This window comes from Catharus ustulatus, chromosome Z (assembly GCF_009819885.2).
Source record: "Catharus ustulatus isolate bCatUst1 chromosome Z, bCatUst1.pri.v2, whole genome shotgun sequence".
Taxonomy (NCBI): domain Eukaryota; kingdom Metazoa; phylum Chordata; class Aves; order Passeriformes; family Turdidae; genus Catharus; species Catharus ustulatus.
The window spans coordinates 25,054,979-25,072,909 of NC_046262.2; the positions used below are offsets into that span (position 1 = coordinate 25,054,979).

Sequence of the window (17,931 nt, forward strand, 5' to 3'; positions counted from 1 at the left end):
AAAGTTACATTATTTTAGTATTTTGGGTTGACTATGCCTGGATGCTAGGTGGCCACCAAAGCTGCTCTGCCTCTCCCCTTCTCAGCTGGACAAGTGATAAAAAGTACAAACAAAAGGCTTCTGAGTTGACATAAGGGCAGGGAGAGATCACTCACCTATTACTGCTATGGGCAAAACAGATTCAAATTGGGGGAAATTAATTTAATTTCTTACCAATCCAGTCAGAGTAAGATAATGAGAAATAACCCCAAATTTTAGAAGCACTTTGGCCACAACCCATTCCTTCTTCCCAGGCTCAACTTCAGTCCTGATTTTCCTACCTCCTCCACCCAAGCAGCACAGGGTGACAGGGAATGGGGGTTGTGGTCAATTCATCATATGCTGTCTCTACTGCTGTGTCCTCAAGGGAAGGACTCCCCACAATTTTCTCCTGCTCCAACATGGAAAGGAAAACACACCTCCCTGTTCTCCAATATAAGCCCTTCCCATGGGTTGTCGTCTTTCACAAACTGCTGCAGTGGGGATTCCTCCCACGCAGCACAGTCCTTCAGGAGAAGATTGCCCCAGGTTGAGTTGTCCCCAGGATGACAAGTCCTGGCAGAAAATTTGCTCCAGCATGGGTTAGTCTCTCCACAAGTTCACAGATCTTGACAGAAGTCCAAAAGATTGTGACAGAAGCTCCAACATGAATTTCCCATGGGGTCACGGGCCTCCTTTGGGCATCCTCTTGCTCCAATGTGAGTGAGATCCACCACAAACTTCAAGTGGATCTTGTATTCCACCATCGGCTGCAGGGGCAGAGCCCCTGTAGGTCTTTGCCCCAGGTGGCAGGGGAACATCTGCTCCAGTGCCTGCAGCACTTCCTCCACCTCCTTCTTCACTGTCCTCAGTGTCTGCAGAGCTGTTTCTCACAGAATCACAGAATATGCTGTGTTGGAAGGGGCCCACAAGGACTATTGGGTCCAACTCTAGGCTCTGCACAGCACCATGCCCAAGAATCACACCATGTGCCTGAGAGCAATGTTCAAAAACTTTTTGAACTCTGTCAGTTTTGTGCTATGCCCTGGACAGCCTCTGCCAGTGCCCAGCATGGGTGAAGAACCTGCTTCTAATATCCAACCTAAACCTCCCCTGACTCAACTCCAGGCCATTCCCTCAGCTCCTGCCACTCTTCACCACAGAGAAGAGATCAGTGCCTGCCCCTCCTCTTCCCCTCATGAGGAAGCTGTAACTGCAATGACATCTCCTCTCAGTCTCCTCTTTACCAGGCTGAACAGACCATGTTCAGACATCAGGTGCTTCTCATAAGGCTTCCCCTAAAGGCCCTTCATTGGTTGTCCTCCTTGGGATGCTAATAGCTTCATGTCTTCTCTCGCATGTTTTCACTCCTCTCTTGGGCTGGAGGTGTGCAGGTTGTTTTCTTCCTTCTCAAATATATGACCCCAGAGGTGCTACTGTAATCACTGATGGGCTCAGTGTTGGCAAGGGGCGGGTCCATCCTGGAGTCATCTGTCATGGGCTCTGTCAGACATAGGGGAAGTTCCTGGCAGCTTCTCAGAGAACTCACTGTTGTAGCATCCCCATGACCAAAACTTTGCCACACAAACTCAATACATTTGGACATGCATATAATCATTATAAACAAACTGAATACCTGCTCCTCTGGTCCCTGGAGTGGCAGAGCTATCTTTGGCAAATAACACTGAGAAGCCCTTGAAACTACTGCTGTCCCTCATATTGGGCTGTGACTACCAGCCTCCTTTGTCCCACGGATGTTATCACAGATGTGCACCTACTGTTTCCCCTTCTCAGAACAAAGCATCATAGCTATAAAACAACGGTATATTTTACAGCCAAAGCCAAGGGCAAGTGCTGTCCTCTCATAAACATTTTCATTTGATTTTGGTGCTCTTCAGCTTCCTGGAATACAGGTCTACTTGGAGGGGGATACTCAGGTTGTGCGGCAAGTGGTGGGGTACCAAGATTAATGTTTCTGTTTGGAAAACAGGCTTCTGCCAGTAACTGAGTTCAAACAGCACCCCAATAAGGTAACAGAACAGTGGCGAGGCCTTGGGCCGGTCCATGGTGACAGCTGTTGGAAATGGGGAAGCAATCCTTACTGCCCATGTCTGCGGGGCCACCTTTCTTGCAAAGGGATATTTTACCCCTAACTTTGTGGTGAGCTACCCGGCACTAGGAGATTATGCATGGCCTTGCTTCTTCCTCCTTGCAAGTACCACAGACCTCTGAGGCAGCTCCCTCTCTATGCCAGGGCCACAGGATAGGTGCCACCAGCCAGCGGTGGCGAGTGATGGCGGGGGTATCACGCCTGCCCACGAGGCTGACCACGGTACAGGTAGCAGGGTTGCTGCTGCGGTGATGGGTGGCACAGCCCCGCGGCGATGGTGCCGCGGCCCCGCTGCGGGTACCACACCCCGGCGCCGGGGTGGGGGGGCGATGCGGGGTCCCCGCACCGTCATGGCGGGCAGCGCGGGGCGAGCGGCGGCGGCGGCGCCCGGCGTATCAGCGGGAGTGCGTCAGCAGCGAGGGGCGGGGAGGCCGCCGGGGGAGATGATATCAGGCGCGCCGGGCAGCAGGACCGGGAGAAGCCGGAGGTGAGCGGAGGTGTGCTGTGAGTGCTGTCAGGGAGCCAGGCCGCCTCCGCCTCCTTCTCCATTTATCTCTGCTCCGCTGCGGCAGGCTGAGGTGAGGCGCGCTGGGGTGTCGCGGGTAACCTGCCGAGGCGTCCTGCACCTTCGCAGCCTAGCCGGGCCCGGCCGGGCAGGACGCGGGGAGCGCTCGGCGGGAGGAGCGAGGGAGAGCGGGCTGGGCTGGCCGCTGCCCCCGGCCCCTCGCCCGCCGCGGCAGGCAGGTGTCCGCCCGCATCCCCGCCCGGGGCAGTGCCCAGGCCCGCCGCTGCCATGGCGATGCGCAGGGCCGGCCGGCTGGCGGGCGGTGGGCGATAGGCGGCGGCTCGGTGGGGCGGTGGGACCGGCTAGGCTCCCCCGGGCCCGGCCCAGCCCGGCCCCCCGCGCTTCCCCCGCCCTTCGCGGAGCTTGCGGCACGCCGAGTTCGGTGCGAGTTCTGGCCCAGGCCACCCCGTGTTGGCCAGGACCACCCGTCTTTTGTGGGGTCTTCTGTTGTAGCGTTGAAATTTACGTGTTATAGCCACACACAAGTGTGAGAACCATTACACATCCATACACCTCTATATATGTATGGGAACAGTAATTGCAATGCTACAGCTGCTGTCTCCCACAAAGATGGCTCTGTGTGTACGTGTGCAAATCCATGTGGGCACACGCAGTTGCACACACTACTCTTCTGTTTTCCTACGTGTGATGTGCAAGTCTTTTGGAATTTTATTTTGAGGTGGGGTTGAATCATTCCTCTTAAAATACAGGGAAGCATCTTGCCCAAGATATCCATTGACGTAGCACTGCTATCCTGATTATGAGTGTTAAATGTAGCCTGAGAAAGTGGATTGTGCTGAGAGCTAGAGCAAAAGGCTTTACTACCATTAATGGAAAACAAAATATATTGACTCACCAATTTAATACATGTATTAATGCTCTATTTACAGGAACTTGTTAAAGAATTATCTTTAAACTCTCCTAAGCTGTGGAGTTTTCAGTTGCTAATAATCAGAAATTTAGAAAACTAGCCTTTGGTGTGCAGACGCCGTACAGTTTTTTTTGTGTACATGCATGCAGGAGAAGGGAACTGTACTGTTGTTCTGCATAACTGCACTTACTCATGTTATGCGTTGGGCTGCACCATTGGTCACAGGCTAGTATAGAAGCCACCTTTTTGCATGGGGAATAAGTATTGTATGGGAGTGATCATTGTAATAAAATCAGTGCTGCCTCACTGGAGAACCTGTAAAAGATTGCTGCAGACTAAACTGATCATCATCTTCCTTCTCCATCAAACTCTATAGGAACTGAGTGCATCTTCTCTCTGTTTCCTCAGCCGTACTGGTACCTTTCTTGTTTGATTAACCTCTGCTTGATTTAGGTACCAAAGAGCTTCTTGCTTTGTCTTAATGGTGGCTGCTGAAAAAAACCCAAAACCAACATTTTATCACTTTTTCATGATGCAGAGAGTGGTTTATGCAATTAATGTTCAAATTAATGTCAGCGAGCATCTCAATTTCACCACTGTTTTTTTTAGCTGCTGATATAGGCAGGTTTTAAAGTCCTTTCCTTGTTTCTCTTTCTCCACTCTGATTTTCTTTGTACGGAATCAAATGTTTTACAGTGTCTTTCCTGTTGTGCAAGATGATCTACTGTACTTTTACAATATCTGTCTAGCAATGCATGATCCAGAGCTCTTTTTGGAGTGTTACATAAGTAGACACTTTACAAAGAGTCATTACTCTGCAAAATGAATTGGAAAATACTCTTTAATTTCTTCAGTATGCACATCAAGGTAGATAATACTTAATTTTGATTTAATAATCAAAAGGGTGGAGGTTATTCAGGTGGGTGTTTTTTTTTTAATGCCAGTTAGTATTGTAAAGATAATACCGCTCAAAATTATCTTAAAGCTCTTCTTATCACACATTGTATAAACACAGTTTGTTTTGAATACTTTTCTTATCCATGCATTGTATAAACACAATTTGTTTTGAATAGTTGTACTTGCATATCTAGTTCAGTGCAGGGGAAGTTCACTGCTGTATTAAGGCTGACACTTACTAATACCTTTTTTTTTCCTTTTCGTGTTTGATACAAAAATCACTAAAAAAAACCATGGGATTTGATAGTGCTGGAGAAATTAATCAGAGGAGCCCATCAATTGCTCTGTGTTCTTGGGTATGATAAGACTTAGTATCAATCTCTATTTTCTACCAGCAATGAATATCAAGTAGTAGTGATCATTTAAAGGTGTTGACAATTATGTTTCTAAACTGCAATTACAAATATAGCATTAGAGTTTAAGTCATGTTTACTTAGGCTTTTTTTCACATTGGCATTCCTTAAATGTTTTCCCGTTAAAGATGGTAGCTTCTTGTTTCCTCACAGATACTTTACTTCTGACTCTCAAGGTTGTAACTTACTCACTACATTGTACCATCTGTACACTCCTGAAAGTTGCAGTCATCCTTTTATTTGTGAGTGTTTTGGGCAGCAGTGGTAGAGGTGTGCACTTCCTTTTGGAACTACTTTGTCAATGAATGTCTCGTAGGCAATCAATTTGTACCCTGTTGAAAAACAAAAAAAACATTCTTACAATAGAAATGGATTTTTAAAAATAAATAATTTAATCAGAATTCAACCCTCCTCTCAAACTTACCCTTTCAGGTGTTGCAGTATGGATTAAACAAGTCTGAGTGGAAAAGCCTGCTTTAATGTGTTTCTTCTACTGCATTGTTTTAAACATAACCAGAATGGCATATGCTATATCTTTGTAGCTATTCTCTCATACTCTTCCAGTTTTGTCTGCTATTGCTGAATTTTTTTTTCTGAACAATGGGATGTGACAGCATGTATTTATTCAATCATGGTAAATTTAGTTTATGTTCTCCTGTGAGTATGAGATTTCAGAAAGGCTTTTAAATATCTTGCTAAAATAGGAAAATAATTGCACCCCAAAAGAGTTGTGATGAGCTTTTGAATCTTTCCTAAAATCCCAATAAAATGAGTGAGAATTGTCAGGACTAACATATCTGTTTCTTTGCTTTCAAAGTGAACTGGAAAACCTACTGCTGATTTATATTATAAACTTATAACTTCTAAATTATTCCTTGAATTGAAAAATGTGGGAAAATCCATTTCTCTGAATTGTGTACTGAGCTGTGTTGTGCAGCTATTCAAAGTAATAGTTTTGATTTTTGATCTGTTTTCAAATCTCAGTTGTCTCTCTGTTTGTCTTGTACTTTGTTTTGTGTATATTAACGTTTTATGTCAGAATACTGTAGGAGAGGGGACCTCCATATTCACAGGGCTAGTATCTCTCGTTGCTGCTTATGATTAGAAATTGTTTATGGGCAAGATGAATTGAATTCACTGTTCTCCTTTCTCCTAGATTTCATCAAAACGTGTAAAATAAAGGGTTTTCAATAAGTTTATTTAATTCTGTGGATTACTGAAGAGAAAGAATAATCAGTAAAGGTGTGGTCTCTGTCAGATAGTAGCCCCTGAGGCAGTGCTAGAATACACCCAATTCAGAAGTTCTGGTGTGGCAGTGGCAGTGAACCAGCATCTTCAAACGGTATGAAATGCTGTCTTCACCCTAACTGGCTTCATGCTTCTAAAACACCAAGTGTAAAAATGCGAAGTGTACTTAAGTTAGCAAGTATGCTGCTGGAAGACCAGTCTTTCATCTAGTTCTTTTGCAGGCAGCAAATTCTGCAAATAGAAATGTTTTCCATGTTGAATAATCCTTGTCACAGCTGTTGTAGAGTTACCTAGCAATAACCATAACTGGGGAATTTGAATAATTTTGAGTTGATGATGATAAAATAGCAGGAGTTTTTAAGAATAGCAATGTAAATTGCTACAGTGCAGCACAGACAACTTCATAGGATTTTAAAATGTTGGAATAATTAATTTTTTTGATATCTCAACACTGGGAGTTATGTTGTCAACATTTAGTCTGAAGCTGAAGAAAGGAGTTTTTTGAAAGAGCAGGAGGTAATAAGCTGATTCCTGGCAACTCAGTCTTAAGCTGAGCATTAATATTAGTGTAATGAGTCAGCAGTGCTGGTACTTTGTTCTACTAATACTAGTTCTTTTTGTAGTTGGGGATTTGTTGTTTGTTGGTTTGGGGTGTTTGTTTGTTTGTGTGCTTCTTTAACAGAGTACAGTAAGGTGGTATGTTCAGCAATATGAGTAGCTTGCTTGCCTTGCCCAAATCCACCATTAACAATCAAGCAATGTTTGCATTTCCAGACAAGACAAGTTATTGAAGCTTTGTTTGTTTGTTTGTTTGTTTGTTTTTTCAAAAATTCAAGTACACCTTTAACAGAATAGCCTAGGTACTATAAGATATAGCTAAAAAGTTTGAATCTTACAAACATGAATTACAGTGAGAAGCAGGGGAAATGCAGTATGCTGACAGAAGCTTGTGAGTTCTTGGAGTGTCAGGAAGATTGCTGATGGGGATGAGGACAGAACCCCAGGGAGGAGGCTGTGTTTGAATTCCTTTCTGCTATTAGAGACATTCTTGCTAACATTTGCAGACATAGATCTTGAGTCCTGTAGTAACATGTTATTGTTGCCTTGTGGATGCACATTAATGGATAGGTTTTTATAATGTGGCTTTCATGGATTGAACAAAACCAGCAGTGGCTATACCCAGTCAATTGTGGGAAACAAAAATTAACCATCCACAGGTAGACTGTGGCAGTTAGGAGACTACTGAAGTAAAAAGAAAATACAGAGCTGCTCAGGAATCAGTCTGCTAAGGATTTTGTTAAATACTGGTTTGGATGACAAGGAAGTATGAACACTGAGGAGAAGAGATTCATTTTGGAGAAGAGAGACATAAGTCTGTTGATTCTATCAGTCTGAACAGATTCTTGATTCTGATTCTGGGCAATGAAATATTCTTTTTGATGTTTTATTCTTCCTTTGTTGTGGGAACAGGATTTCTATGCAAATGAATACCAAACTTTCCTGGCTTTTATTTTTCCTACTAGCTGGAACAGTTTACAAGATACCTGACTCTTTCCTAGCTTTATTGTATTAATACTAGGTTTGCGTATTGTTTTGTTACTTGCTTATTTTTTGGACGATAGTGTTTACTTCTAATTTTCTATCTTTAGTCTTTTTGTGCCCTTTTTCCGTACTTCTGAAGATGGGAGGAGAAAGGTAAGCATAGTCCCTGCTGACTACAGCTGTGAGCTAGACAGAGGTAGTCAGTTTTTGTGGCCTTTGTAAAGCTGAGGCAGTAATGGTGCTCTTTTGCATGGACATATGGAGCTGCTTACAGCTGTTACTGTATTTGTGAGAATGGTCTCTGTCACATGGGTCTTGTAGTCTCTCTTCATAATATGACTGGTCTCAGACTGGGACTCACAAATGACTCCTTTTCCCGTCTGTGGCCCAAGCATGTTTTCTAAAAGCCTTTGAACAATGTTTTTGATGTGTTTGTTACTCTTGAGATATCACTTTCACTTTTCCCTTGGGAACGCAAGGTAAAATTCTTTCTAATTATCTGTGTCCCTAGTTCTTTTAGAGTGATCCCACACAGTTTTGGGAAGTTCACAAACTGCTCTGTGAATATGCCTGTGAAGTTCATCATCTTGTTGTAGTTCATCATTTCTTGTGCAAAGCAGCTGAAAGAACTTGCTACAGTTGGACACTGAAAACAAACAGCAAGTAAAATTCAGATTTTGCTCATATTAAACACTATTTTTAGCCACCTGTTGTCTTCTGAAGATAATTGTAGTATCTTTGAGGTGCTAGAGTTGGATCGAGAATTTGGAGATAGCCACCCATTCTCTTTTCTCTCAGAAATAGAAGTTTTTGATCTGCAGTGTGGTTTAAATTCTCACTGCTCCAGATGTGTTATATTTACTGTCTTACTGCTTTTAGAATTCTGATCCTCAGGCTGTTATAAATGGACCACAGGGCCATACAGTGACAGTCTGAAACATCTAAGTTCTTGTGTGCTTGTTGGTTTGCAAGGAAGGTTTGGCTGGCTGTCAGGGATCTCTTGTTGCACCCTGGTTTATCTGCAATCTTGTGTCCAGGAACATCTCATGTTAATTCCTATTCCCCTTTCTACATTTCCGTTTGAATCACACATAAAACCAAGGCAGTTGTTACTTTCTTATTTATATTCTGTTTTCCTAGTTGAAGCTTTCCTGCTGCAAGTGACATTAAAAAGCAGGCAAAACCAGCAAAACCACCTACAGAAAATTTAAACAAGAAAAAGAGAGATTGCATACTGCTTAACTGTTGAATTTTCCTACAGTTCGTCTGCTGAAAGCCAGACTTCATGTGGCATTGCTGTAATTCAGACAACTGTTTTAGTAACTCTTTGGGTTTGGAGACTGTGATTGCAAAGATTAATCTCCTGCTCCTCATTGTTAGTAGTCATAGACACCATCATTTGAATTTCCATGTGGAATATTCTCAAAGCAGCCATAGAGAGAGTTGCTGTTCTTTGGCTGATAAGTAACTCATTAAGCTGTGCTAACACGTCTATGATTGGCTAATTTAATCTGTGCAGCTTTGACATCCACCCCAGTTGTGCATATTAGTTTCCAAAACTCCCTACTGAAGGAAGTGCTCTTCAAAAAACCAGACAATAATCTCATTAAAAGTGTGACTGTAGAAAAATGTAAATGGCGGGTTAGTTGTTTGTATAGCTAAGAACTTAGTTGTTGGTTAAATAACCTATCTAGTATCTAATTTAAATCACTTGAGTGAAATGCCAGTGAGGTTACACAGGTGGCTAATTGGGCATATGAGTAAGAATCTTACCTACCTAAGGTGGGTTTGAGAGAGAAGTTGCATGTCTTCTCCTAATACTACCCTGTCACCTTTAATTAAAGAAATCAGATGCAAGTCTTTTTTTATTTAATGTGGGGGACTATTCCTCTTTCTGTCCTTGTTAGTTTTTCATTTGATAAGAAAGTGCTCAAACCCAGCATTTAGAACTTCTGACCATAATTCTTGCTAGAGAATAGAATTCTCTATGTAGATTTCATAATTCTGTACTATACATGTAAGGTACATAGTGTGGCTAATTGATGAATGGAAAGTATTTGTTGTTTTTGTTTGTTTATTTGCATTCAAATCAACAGCTTTGATTTGTGTGCCTGATAGAAAACCAGAGTTGCATAAGCTGCTTCAAGCAGATTACCGGTAATGTGGCTGGCATATTAATCCAGAGATCTTAGTTGTTGACAGCATTTTCTAGACACTGCTGTGTGTTTCCTTAACTTTCAGTTTGTGATTTTGCAGGGTATGAATATGTGTTGTTTGGGGTTTCTGTTACTTTAAACAAAAAAACCCCAAACAACAAACCTTATTTTTCCTTTTAAGAAAAAAAAAAAACAACAGAGCAATTCTATCTGAACTGTCAAGATATTGTATTTATTAACCTACATTCTCAAAAAAGTGTGAACAAAAGATATACTGCAGGGAGGTATGCCTTAGTGCTAATGTGTGGATCATGGTTTGAAGACCGGTTGTTCAATCCCCAAATTTTTTACTTAAGCCCCAAGAAAACTTACCTCTAAATAAGTAGTTGCTTGAGTGAGGACTTGAGTTGTCTATTCAATGTGGCAGGTCAGTTTATCAGTGTTACTGTATCGAGTTGGTACAGTTTTCAAGATATTCTAATAAACCCTCTATTGTTTAAAATTTTAACACCTCTTTTGTAAAATGTCTTCCTCTTCCTACAGTACATATATATACATATATAATGTACATAATATTACAGATTAAAATCAATAGAGTTTTAAGAGATAGAGATGTTTATAGAACTCAAAGGCTTTGTTACAAAAGTGATCTAAATAGGTAATTGTGGGACAGGTTTTCTCTAGGAATTTCAATTATGTTGACTCGTGATAAACCAAGCTCTTTAACATATTTAAATGTCTAATTATCTTAGCATAGGTTTAAAATTCACTTGTTTTTATAATAGAAAATTATGCACTTTTTATCTTAAGTATTTCAGACTCTATGGAAATAACAAAAAACACTTTAGAAACAACTACTTGCAGTTTAAAGTATTTGATGATGAATAAAGAATAAACAAAATGGAAATGCTGTGTCTATGTAACAGCTGGTATTAAAAACAAATAAACTTTTATGAAATTTGTCTGTTAATAGAATAAATGGTAAGACAGCTTAACAGTTCTAGAAGTAGCAGATGTGATAATTTTGTTTTGTGGTGGAAGCCAGAAGACTACTTTCAAAAAATTTTAAATTTTCTTGCAAATTTTATGTAGTTTCACAGCTTTCATCAGACCAGCAACTGGATGCTGTAAGGTGGGAAACAAACACAGCAAAATGATACTCCTGCTGTTCCCTGCAAGGTCGTTGCTGCTTTGATGCATCATCAGTTTGGGCCTGGAGCATTGCCTGGGACTGCTGCAGTCCTGGCTTGACTTTCACTGGAGCTGGTGTATGTGTGGACATATATGTTTAGTTTGTTATTTATGTCTCATTATATGAGCCTAGGTGTAGCTCACAGCTAGTCTGGGAGATCATGATAGGATCATGGATTGTATTTTTAAAACAGAACTTGTTTAAGGTGTATGATGATTTGTAGGAAACACATATCAGTCCTTGAGGGGTTTGGTTATCCAATACTGCACTTATTGAAATAGATCAAAGCTTGGGTCAGACCTTACTGTAGTTTACTTTTTCACAGGTCTGAGTAGGCCTGTGCTTCATCACAGGACTGGATTTGTATTTGTATCCTGCAGGTTGGGTCTAAGTTGGTTTTCCTGGTTTAGCAGGGAAGTTTTGCAGGTGATGGCTTGAGCACCCTGGCACCTGTTCCCTAAACTGCAAATCACAATTAAGAAAAACCCAACCAAACAACTAATTAAATTATAATTATTTATTATCTAAAAAAAATAAGAAGATATTTTCACCTGCATGATTATTTGTTCCAGTTACTATCTTATGTTGAAAAGGCCTTGTATGATTTTTTTGTGATTTTTTTCTTTGTGCTATTTTATTATTTTAAGGAAAATGAGCTGTTGTACTGTGTAAGTAACTGTATATTTCCAGTGGTTGTCAGGTTTTGATACAGTGTTTGATCAAGTATCTCATTATCTCGGTGAAGTATTTCTCACACTGATCCCTCTGAGGTAATGATTATTTGTATTTTGTAGAGGAGTTCAGGCAGACAAAGTAACATGTCTGTGTTCACATGGAGTCTGTGCTACAGCTGGAAATTCCTCTAAATCCTTGTCTGTCAGCCTAACCAGTTAGACTTCCCTGCCCCTGAGATAAAGGCACCCAAAGCCAGTTTTAAGCTGTATTTAAGTCCTCTGACATACTGTAAGAAATAACATCGCTTTTGGGTTATTATCTTCCTGCAATTGTGTCATTCATTATTGAGGAGCTGCAAGGGGATGAACAGATCTCTTGATTCCTGCTCAAATCCACATGTGAGCTGAAAGCTGTGCATCTCTTTCATACACTCTGAGATAAAATAGGAGTTGCAGATATAATTCATAACTAAACCAATTTCCAATGTTGCTCACTTATTCCATGATTTTTCTTAACCTTAATGCTAATAGTAATAAAGATTTTGTGAATAAAGAAGTGCCTATGTTGCACAGGAATGTGTTCACTCATCCTGTAAAATGTGGTTTTTGTTGGCATTCCATGAATTGATCTGTTACCCTCTGGTGCTGCAGCTGTTCCTAAAAAGGGATGTGCCATTTCTCGTATAATAGCTTGCATAATGCTGACAAGGGAGAAAGTCATACGATTCCACATTAAAGCAAATATTGTTCATGTGATTTTATTACACAAAACCAGGAATATTATTTTGTGAAATTATATGTTTTTTAATAGTGTAAGATCTATTTTCTTTCACTTGAGAAATGAAATGCTTAAGTTGTGTCATTTGAAAAATAAAAGTAATTTTCTTTCCTCCCCTCCAAACACTATCTTCTAATATGCTTTTATATACAAAGGGTCGCGATGAGTTTGGCTTAGAGCTACATTGCATGTGCTCAGTCAGCCTGACTCTGTGCTAAGCAATTGGAATGGTTACCCATGAGCAGAGCATGGCTGTGCAATGTGTGACAAAGATTTGACCTGACAGTTTTACAGTTGTGCAGTGCATGGAGGTTTAGAGCAGAAAAAAGGGGCATGAGGAACTGCATGGCAGCGACCTGTGCTGTTCCTACTGCCTCTGCAGCAAAATTGTTTTAATGTCAAGAAAAGCTGTTTCCTCCAGCCCTTTTTTCTCTCTCCTGTCTTACTTGAGACTGGCTAGATGTGGAACCATCTGTATTTTTACTTTGTTTAAAATACTGTCAAAACAACTGTGTTTTAGTGAGGGACATATATTAATTCATTACTGTTGGAAGTCATTTCATGTGTCTTTGGTTGCTTGTTTTGCATTTCAAATTTGAGATTCTTGCATTTTGTATTGTGAACTACTTCATTATGCTCTGCTGTAGATTGGCATGGAATGGTCTTCTTTCATCACTTGTTTAATGCTTTTATTATAAATTGATAATTTATAATTATCAATTTATAATAAAACAGTGAACAGTTACTGGTTTTTTCAGGGATGTAGTGAACTTAAATGTGAACTATTTCTGACCTCTTCAGCACAGAGACAAAATATATCACACACATTTATGAGAACTTGTAACTTTACATGTCTAATCTGCTACATGGTAAAAAAGAAAAAAGGTTATTTAGAAGGGGTGCTAAGTAGCTCTTCCTTGGTTTTGTCTTGAAAATTTCTCTGTAAGGTTTTCTTTTGCATAGCATGTTCTCTTTCTGTAAAAGAAAAAGTCAAAAGTGACTACTGGGGGTTAAGAACAAATAAAATCAAAGTGTGCCAGAAGAAATTAGGTACCCCAAATAGCAGACAGAAAAGCGGTCTGAGTGATTTTGAGGGTAATTTAATGAATGCATTAATTAGCCCTTTTTGCTTTTTAAGCAAAGATATAGTTGTTGCTTTTATTTTCATAGTGGTGTAGTGGTTGGAACTCAAATAATCTGCTGGATTTCTTATTGCATGTTTTCTGCTTTGGTCCTTCATTATTTTATTCCAAAAATGTCAGGAATTATTACCTAGAGGCTTAAAGTTATAGCTTATGGCTTGTTTGTCTGTTTGTCATATAATAATGAAATATCAGCTCAATTTCTTTGTTAATAGCAAAGTTATCTAAGCACTTAGGTATTTTTGTAATAATAGAGCATGTTTACCCTTTCTGCCAGCATACAGAAAATTAAATTTTTTTGGTTTTCACATACATTTCCTTTTAAATTCCTTTACAGCAGAATTTACTTTGCCTATTGCATTTAACCAGGTGGCAAAAAAGCCTCATCCTCTTGTAGTGTCATATGATCTTATACTTCTTGTTTAGTCTTCCAGTATGCTTATATCAGCATAGTTTGTGCAGTATTACTGGTGTGTTTGAGAACTGTAGTATGTGCAGGCAAGCCGTATCTGCTAGAGGTAAGGAGGCTGGTGGATGAATTTCACCCCTGACAGCAGCTCCTCTGTCTGCTGTGTGTTGCTGCCACATTCAAAAGCACACACACCTCACCTTTGGCTCTGGAAATCACTTTGACTGCAAACAGGAGGAGCCAAAGGAGTTGATGTTAGTAAGGGCAAAGGGCAGCCCTGAAAGGTTGGAGGAAACAGGTGGAGAATTAAGAGATGCTGCTAAGTATCTGGTAGGGTCAGTGAGCAATAGTAGGAGGAATGTGGGAGACTGGAGGGGGAGGGCAGGAGAAAATGCAAATAACAGCTGAGGGGTAGGAATTACCTGAATCTGAAAGGAAATGGCTCTGAGGAAGGCATGTGTATATCTGAACACTAACATTCATGGAAAACATTAGGATTTTCATCAGCAGTAATGTTAAAGGCAGCAGTTTTAGATGCCAGTGAAGTCATGTCCAAGTTCAATTTTAACTAGGAAAAAATCTCTTCTGTAGAAGGAGCAATCTCTTCTCTCCAATCCACTTAGTAGTAGCATATTATTGCGGTTTAAAAGCTTTCAAAATACAGACTTTAGTTTCTACTGATTGAGGCAGAATAAGATTTACTTAAACTTACCTGCCTCAGTAGAATACTGAATGGTGGATTAAATAGAGGGGACTGAAGATAAAGAGAGATGAAAAAAAAAATCATTGCACTATAAGATTTAAAATAAAATTGAAAAATAAAACTCCATGATGAAAACCAGGAATCATAAAACTACTATGAAAAGTTTTGTGTTCAGAAACTTGTGTGATGGATTCATGGGAACTGAGCAAGACAGAGTAAGATCCCTGTGCTCCTTCAGAGCACCAGAGTAGGTTCTCATGAACTTGAGGGGAGTTTGAGTTATAGCTTGAAAGCAGCTGAGGGATCTATTTCCATGTATAGTTTTATAGAGCTGGAAGAGCCTTACTTGAAGACCACACAATGGATTCCAGGAGCTCTTGCTCATTTTGATTTGACACTACTTTGACAAGGAAAATTTGAATCTAAGAGCTTTTAAGGAGTTATTGCCTCTATGGTTTGGCTTCAGTGTTCTAGTCTGGTCTCATCACTTCCTCAGAGTCTCTCTTTTATCGGTTGTGGGCTCTTGTTTTTAATGAACATGTGTCAGTTTTTGTTCACAGTTGAAATGCTTTTGGAAACAGCCATTTGTTAAGCACTAACCAGCCAGTTGTTGAGAAAAATCCTGACCAATGTTTTGGTTTCTTCAGAGATGGATTTAAATGCAAAGTCTCAGTTTAACTCCATCTTGTTATCATCTGGGTGGATTACTTTTTGTTTATCACCCAGTTATAGCTTGACTTGTGACATAAAAAACACCATCTCAGAGGGAGATAGAACTAAGTCTGCCACCTCAAAGTAGCATGTACCTGTGCAGTATGGGGCTTGTATACTGGAAATCTGCCACAGCCAGGTCCAGGGCGATCTATAGGCTAATCTCATTCTTTTCTGCTTATGAGCACAGATTTGATTCTTTTACAGACTGGGTGTTATTGGTCACTATCCTAATTAATCCTTGATGCTGGAGCATTTCTCTTTTCTGGCATAGATATCCTGTGACTGTAGTGAACAGCAGAATGTGGGTGTTCAGTACTCTTATTTGTCTGTGCCTTATATGTCTCAAACTACCTACATTAATAATGTTGCTTTATTTCTCAAGAGCATGTCATTCCCTGTGGATATATTGAACAGTTACAGTCATGAGGAATTGGAGAACTCAGCAGAGATCTGCCTCTTTCAGCTTCGGTGGGGGGATCCATACTGTCCTGAGTTCTTTTCTCTGCCAGACCATCGCAAGGTAAAAAACAGCAAATACAGTAATATTGGTGTTCTTAATGTCCGTGTAGATCTAAGATTAAAGATATCCAGTCCTATTGAATTTCAGGATTATTTTATCAAAGCTTTTATATTTTCCAAATTCAGAATTTGTGTGTTAAATTCTGCTTGTTTCACTCTGTAACTGGGTTTCAATCTGGGTTTCAGTTACTGTGTGCTACTTTGTCGCAATGGATCTGTATATATTGAGCAAAATTTAAAAACACCAGAAAGCCCAATCTGACCATAACCTTATGTTTTCAACTGACGAATCAAATCTCATGCATTCTCAGAAACCTATCATCACTAAGGGGTTCATGATTTACTTAAGCTAACTGGCTCTTTTTGTACCTTAGTCCTTCAGTGTTCTTCATGTTTTAGTTCAAGTTTTGATTAATAAGCTTCACTAATTTCAAAAGTGGCTCTTTTTTCTTTATCTGAAATAGTCTGTGCTGTTATTAATGAGCTCTGTTAGAGAATAGCTGTGACATTTATGTTTTGAACACTTATCCCTTATGTGATGAGTTGGTCCCCAGATGAATGTTTGTGTTACAACTAATACTAGTAAAACCAGCAGTTTATAGCTTTAATGAAAAGTAAGTGAGCTGAGAGGATTTTTTGTGGGATCTAAAGGTCAGTGCCATGGATTCTTTGGCAGAAGCAATCTTGACTACTTTCCTGCATTTATGCAAGTACTGTATGCCTAAATGTTTGCTTGTATTAACATCCTCATCTGTGGCAATAGCATCTTAAATTTGTTAAGCAAGTCTGTCTACCACACCATTCATGTCTGTCAAGTTTTTTATACGTTAATTTAATAATGGAAGCATGTGAATTTAGATATCAAAATGCATTTCCACAAAGGTACTTGATTTCTTAGAAGATTATTTAACCCGTTTCATGTTTTTTCTGAGGAGGAAAATCAAGTAGACAATGTCAGAATTTCTAACGTGTGCAACTTCAGGGAACAAAGCCCTTTTGAATTTGCCTTCCCACTGTAGCACATTAGAACTTGTTAATGAACACAGGTTTGTTTCAGTGCTTGACTGACTGCCTCATTCTTCTGTTGGCTTTGACAGTTTGCACTGTTGAGACTGTTGAAGTGAACGTAGTGCTGGCTCCTTGCACACCTTACTTCACTTGCGCACACAAACATGAGCTGTTGGCAGAAGAGAGATGTACAAATTAGCGTAGCTAAATCTGTCAGAGCATAAGAACCTGAGCTCTTTAGATGTAGTTTGTCTCTAGGAAGATGTGTCTAAAGAAAGGACTGAGGTCTGATGCTTGTCTTTTACAGTTAGCTGTTCAGGACTTGATTTTTCAATATTCTTCTTGGTTACCTTGATAAACACTCCTTGTGTATTTTACTGCTGTTGTTTTAGCAAGAGTCTACTGAATTATTGCACATTCTTGTTTCAGGTTCCTATTAGCTTGTCATCTGTGGGCTTAGTTCCTCTTTATGGTGAAGAGCAGACACACAAAGTTCTTGCGCTGTTTGCACCATGGGACTCGCTCACAGGTTTAACTTTGTTTTTTATCTCTGTGTTGCTTTTTTTTCTGTTTGGTGAAAAATGCATGTAACCAGGCCCTTGCTCATTTTGTGCTACTGTAACCTACAATTTTTCCATTGTGCATTTGTTGGTTTTTTTGTTCACATACTATTATTTTTTGTTGTGGATTTATATACACAAGTGCTAGAACTTTGCACACTAATCAGATCACAACTGGACCCATTGAATTCAAAAGAAATATAGCAAAATAATGTGGTGCTCATCTAGACCATAGTACATGTATCTCTCGATCTCTTTATGCATGCTTCACCTCTCCAACAGGTATTTGTTGAAACTTCTTAGAATTCATTAATGTGCACATGAATTTAAATGCTCTTTATTAACAGTGATTGATCAGTGTCATGTGTAAATTTTTCTTTAAACTTGAAGTCCTAGCATGGCTCTGGGTGAG

At 40.0% G+C, this 17,931-nt stretch overlaps 1 protein-coding gene across 4 annotated transcripts in view; it reads left to right on the plus strand.

Moving 5' to 3' along the window:
- The first annotated feature begins 2,522 nt into the window (after nt 1-2,522).
- Nucleotides 2,523-17,931, plus strand: part of FAM169A (family with sequence similarity 169 member A) — a 39,718-nt gene continuing 24,309 nt past the window's right edge. For 3 of the 4 annotated variants that reach the window (XM_033085768.1, XM_033085771.1, XM_033085769.1), the window contains exons 1-3: nt 2,523-2,615; nt 15,815-15,952; nt 17,389-17,488. In XM_033085768.1, coding sequence (XP_032941659.1) covers nt 15,818-15,952; nt 17,389-17,488 — 235 coding nt within the window. In that variant the 5' untranslated portion in view covers nt 2,523-2,615; nt 15,815-15,817. Of the gene's footprint in view, nt 2,707-15,814; nt 15,953-17,388; nt 17,489-17,931 lie in introns of all 4 variants that reach the window. The other variant, XM_033085772.2, reaches the window with a different exon arrangement.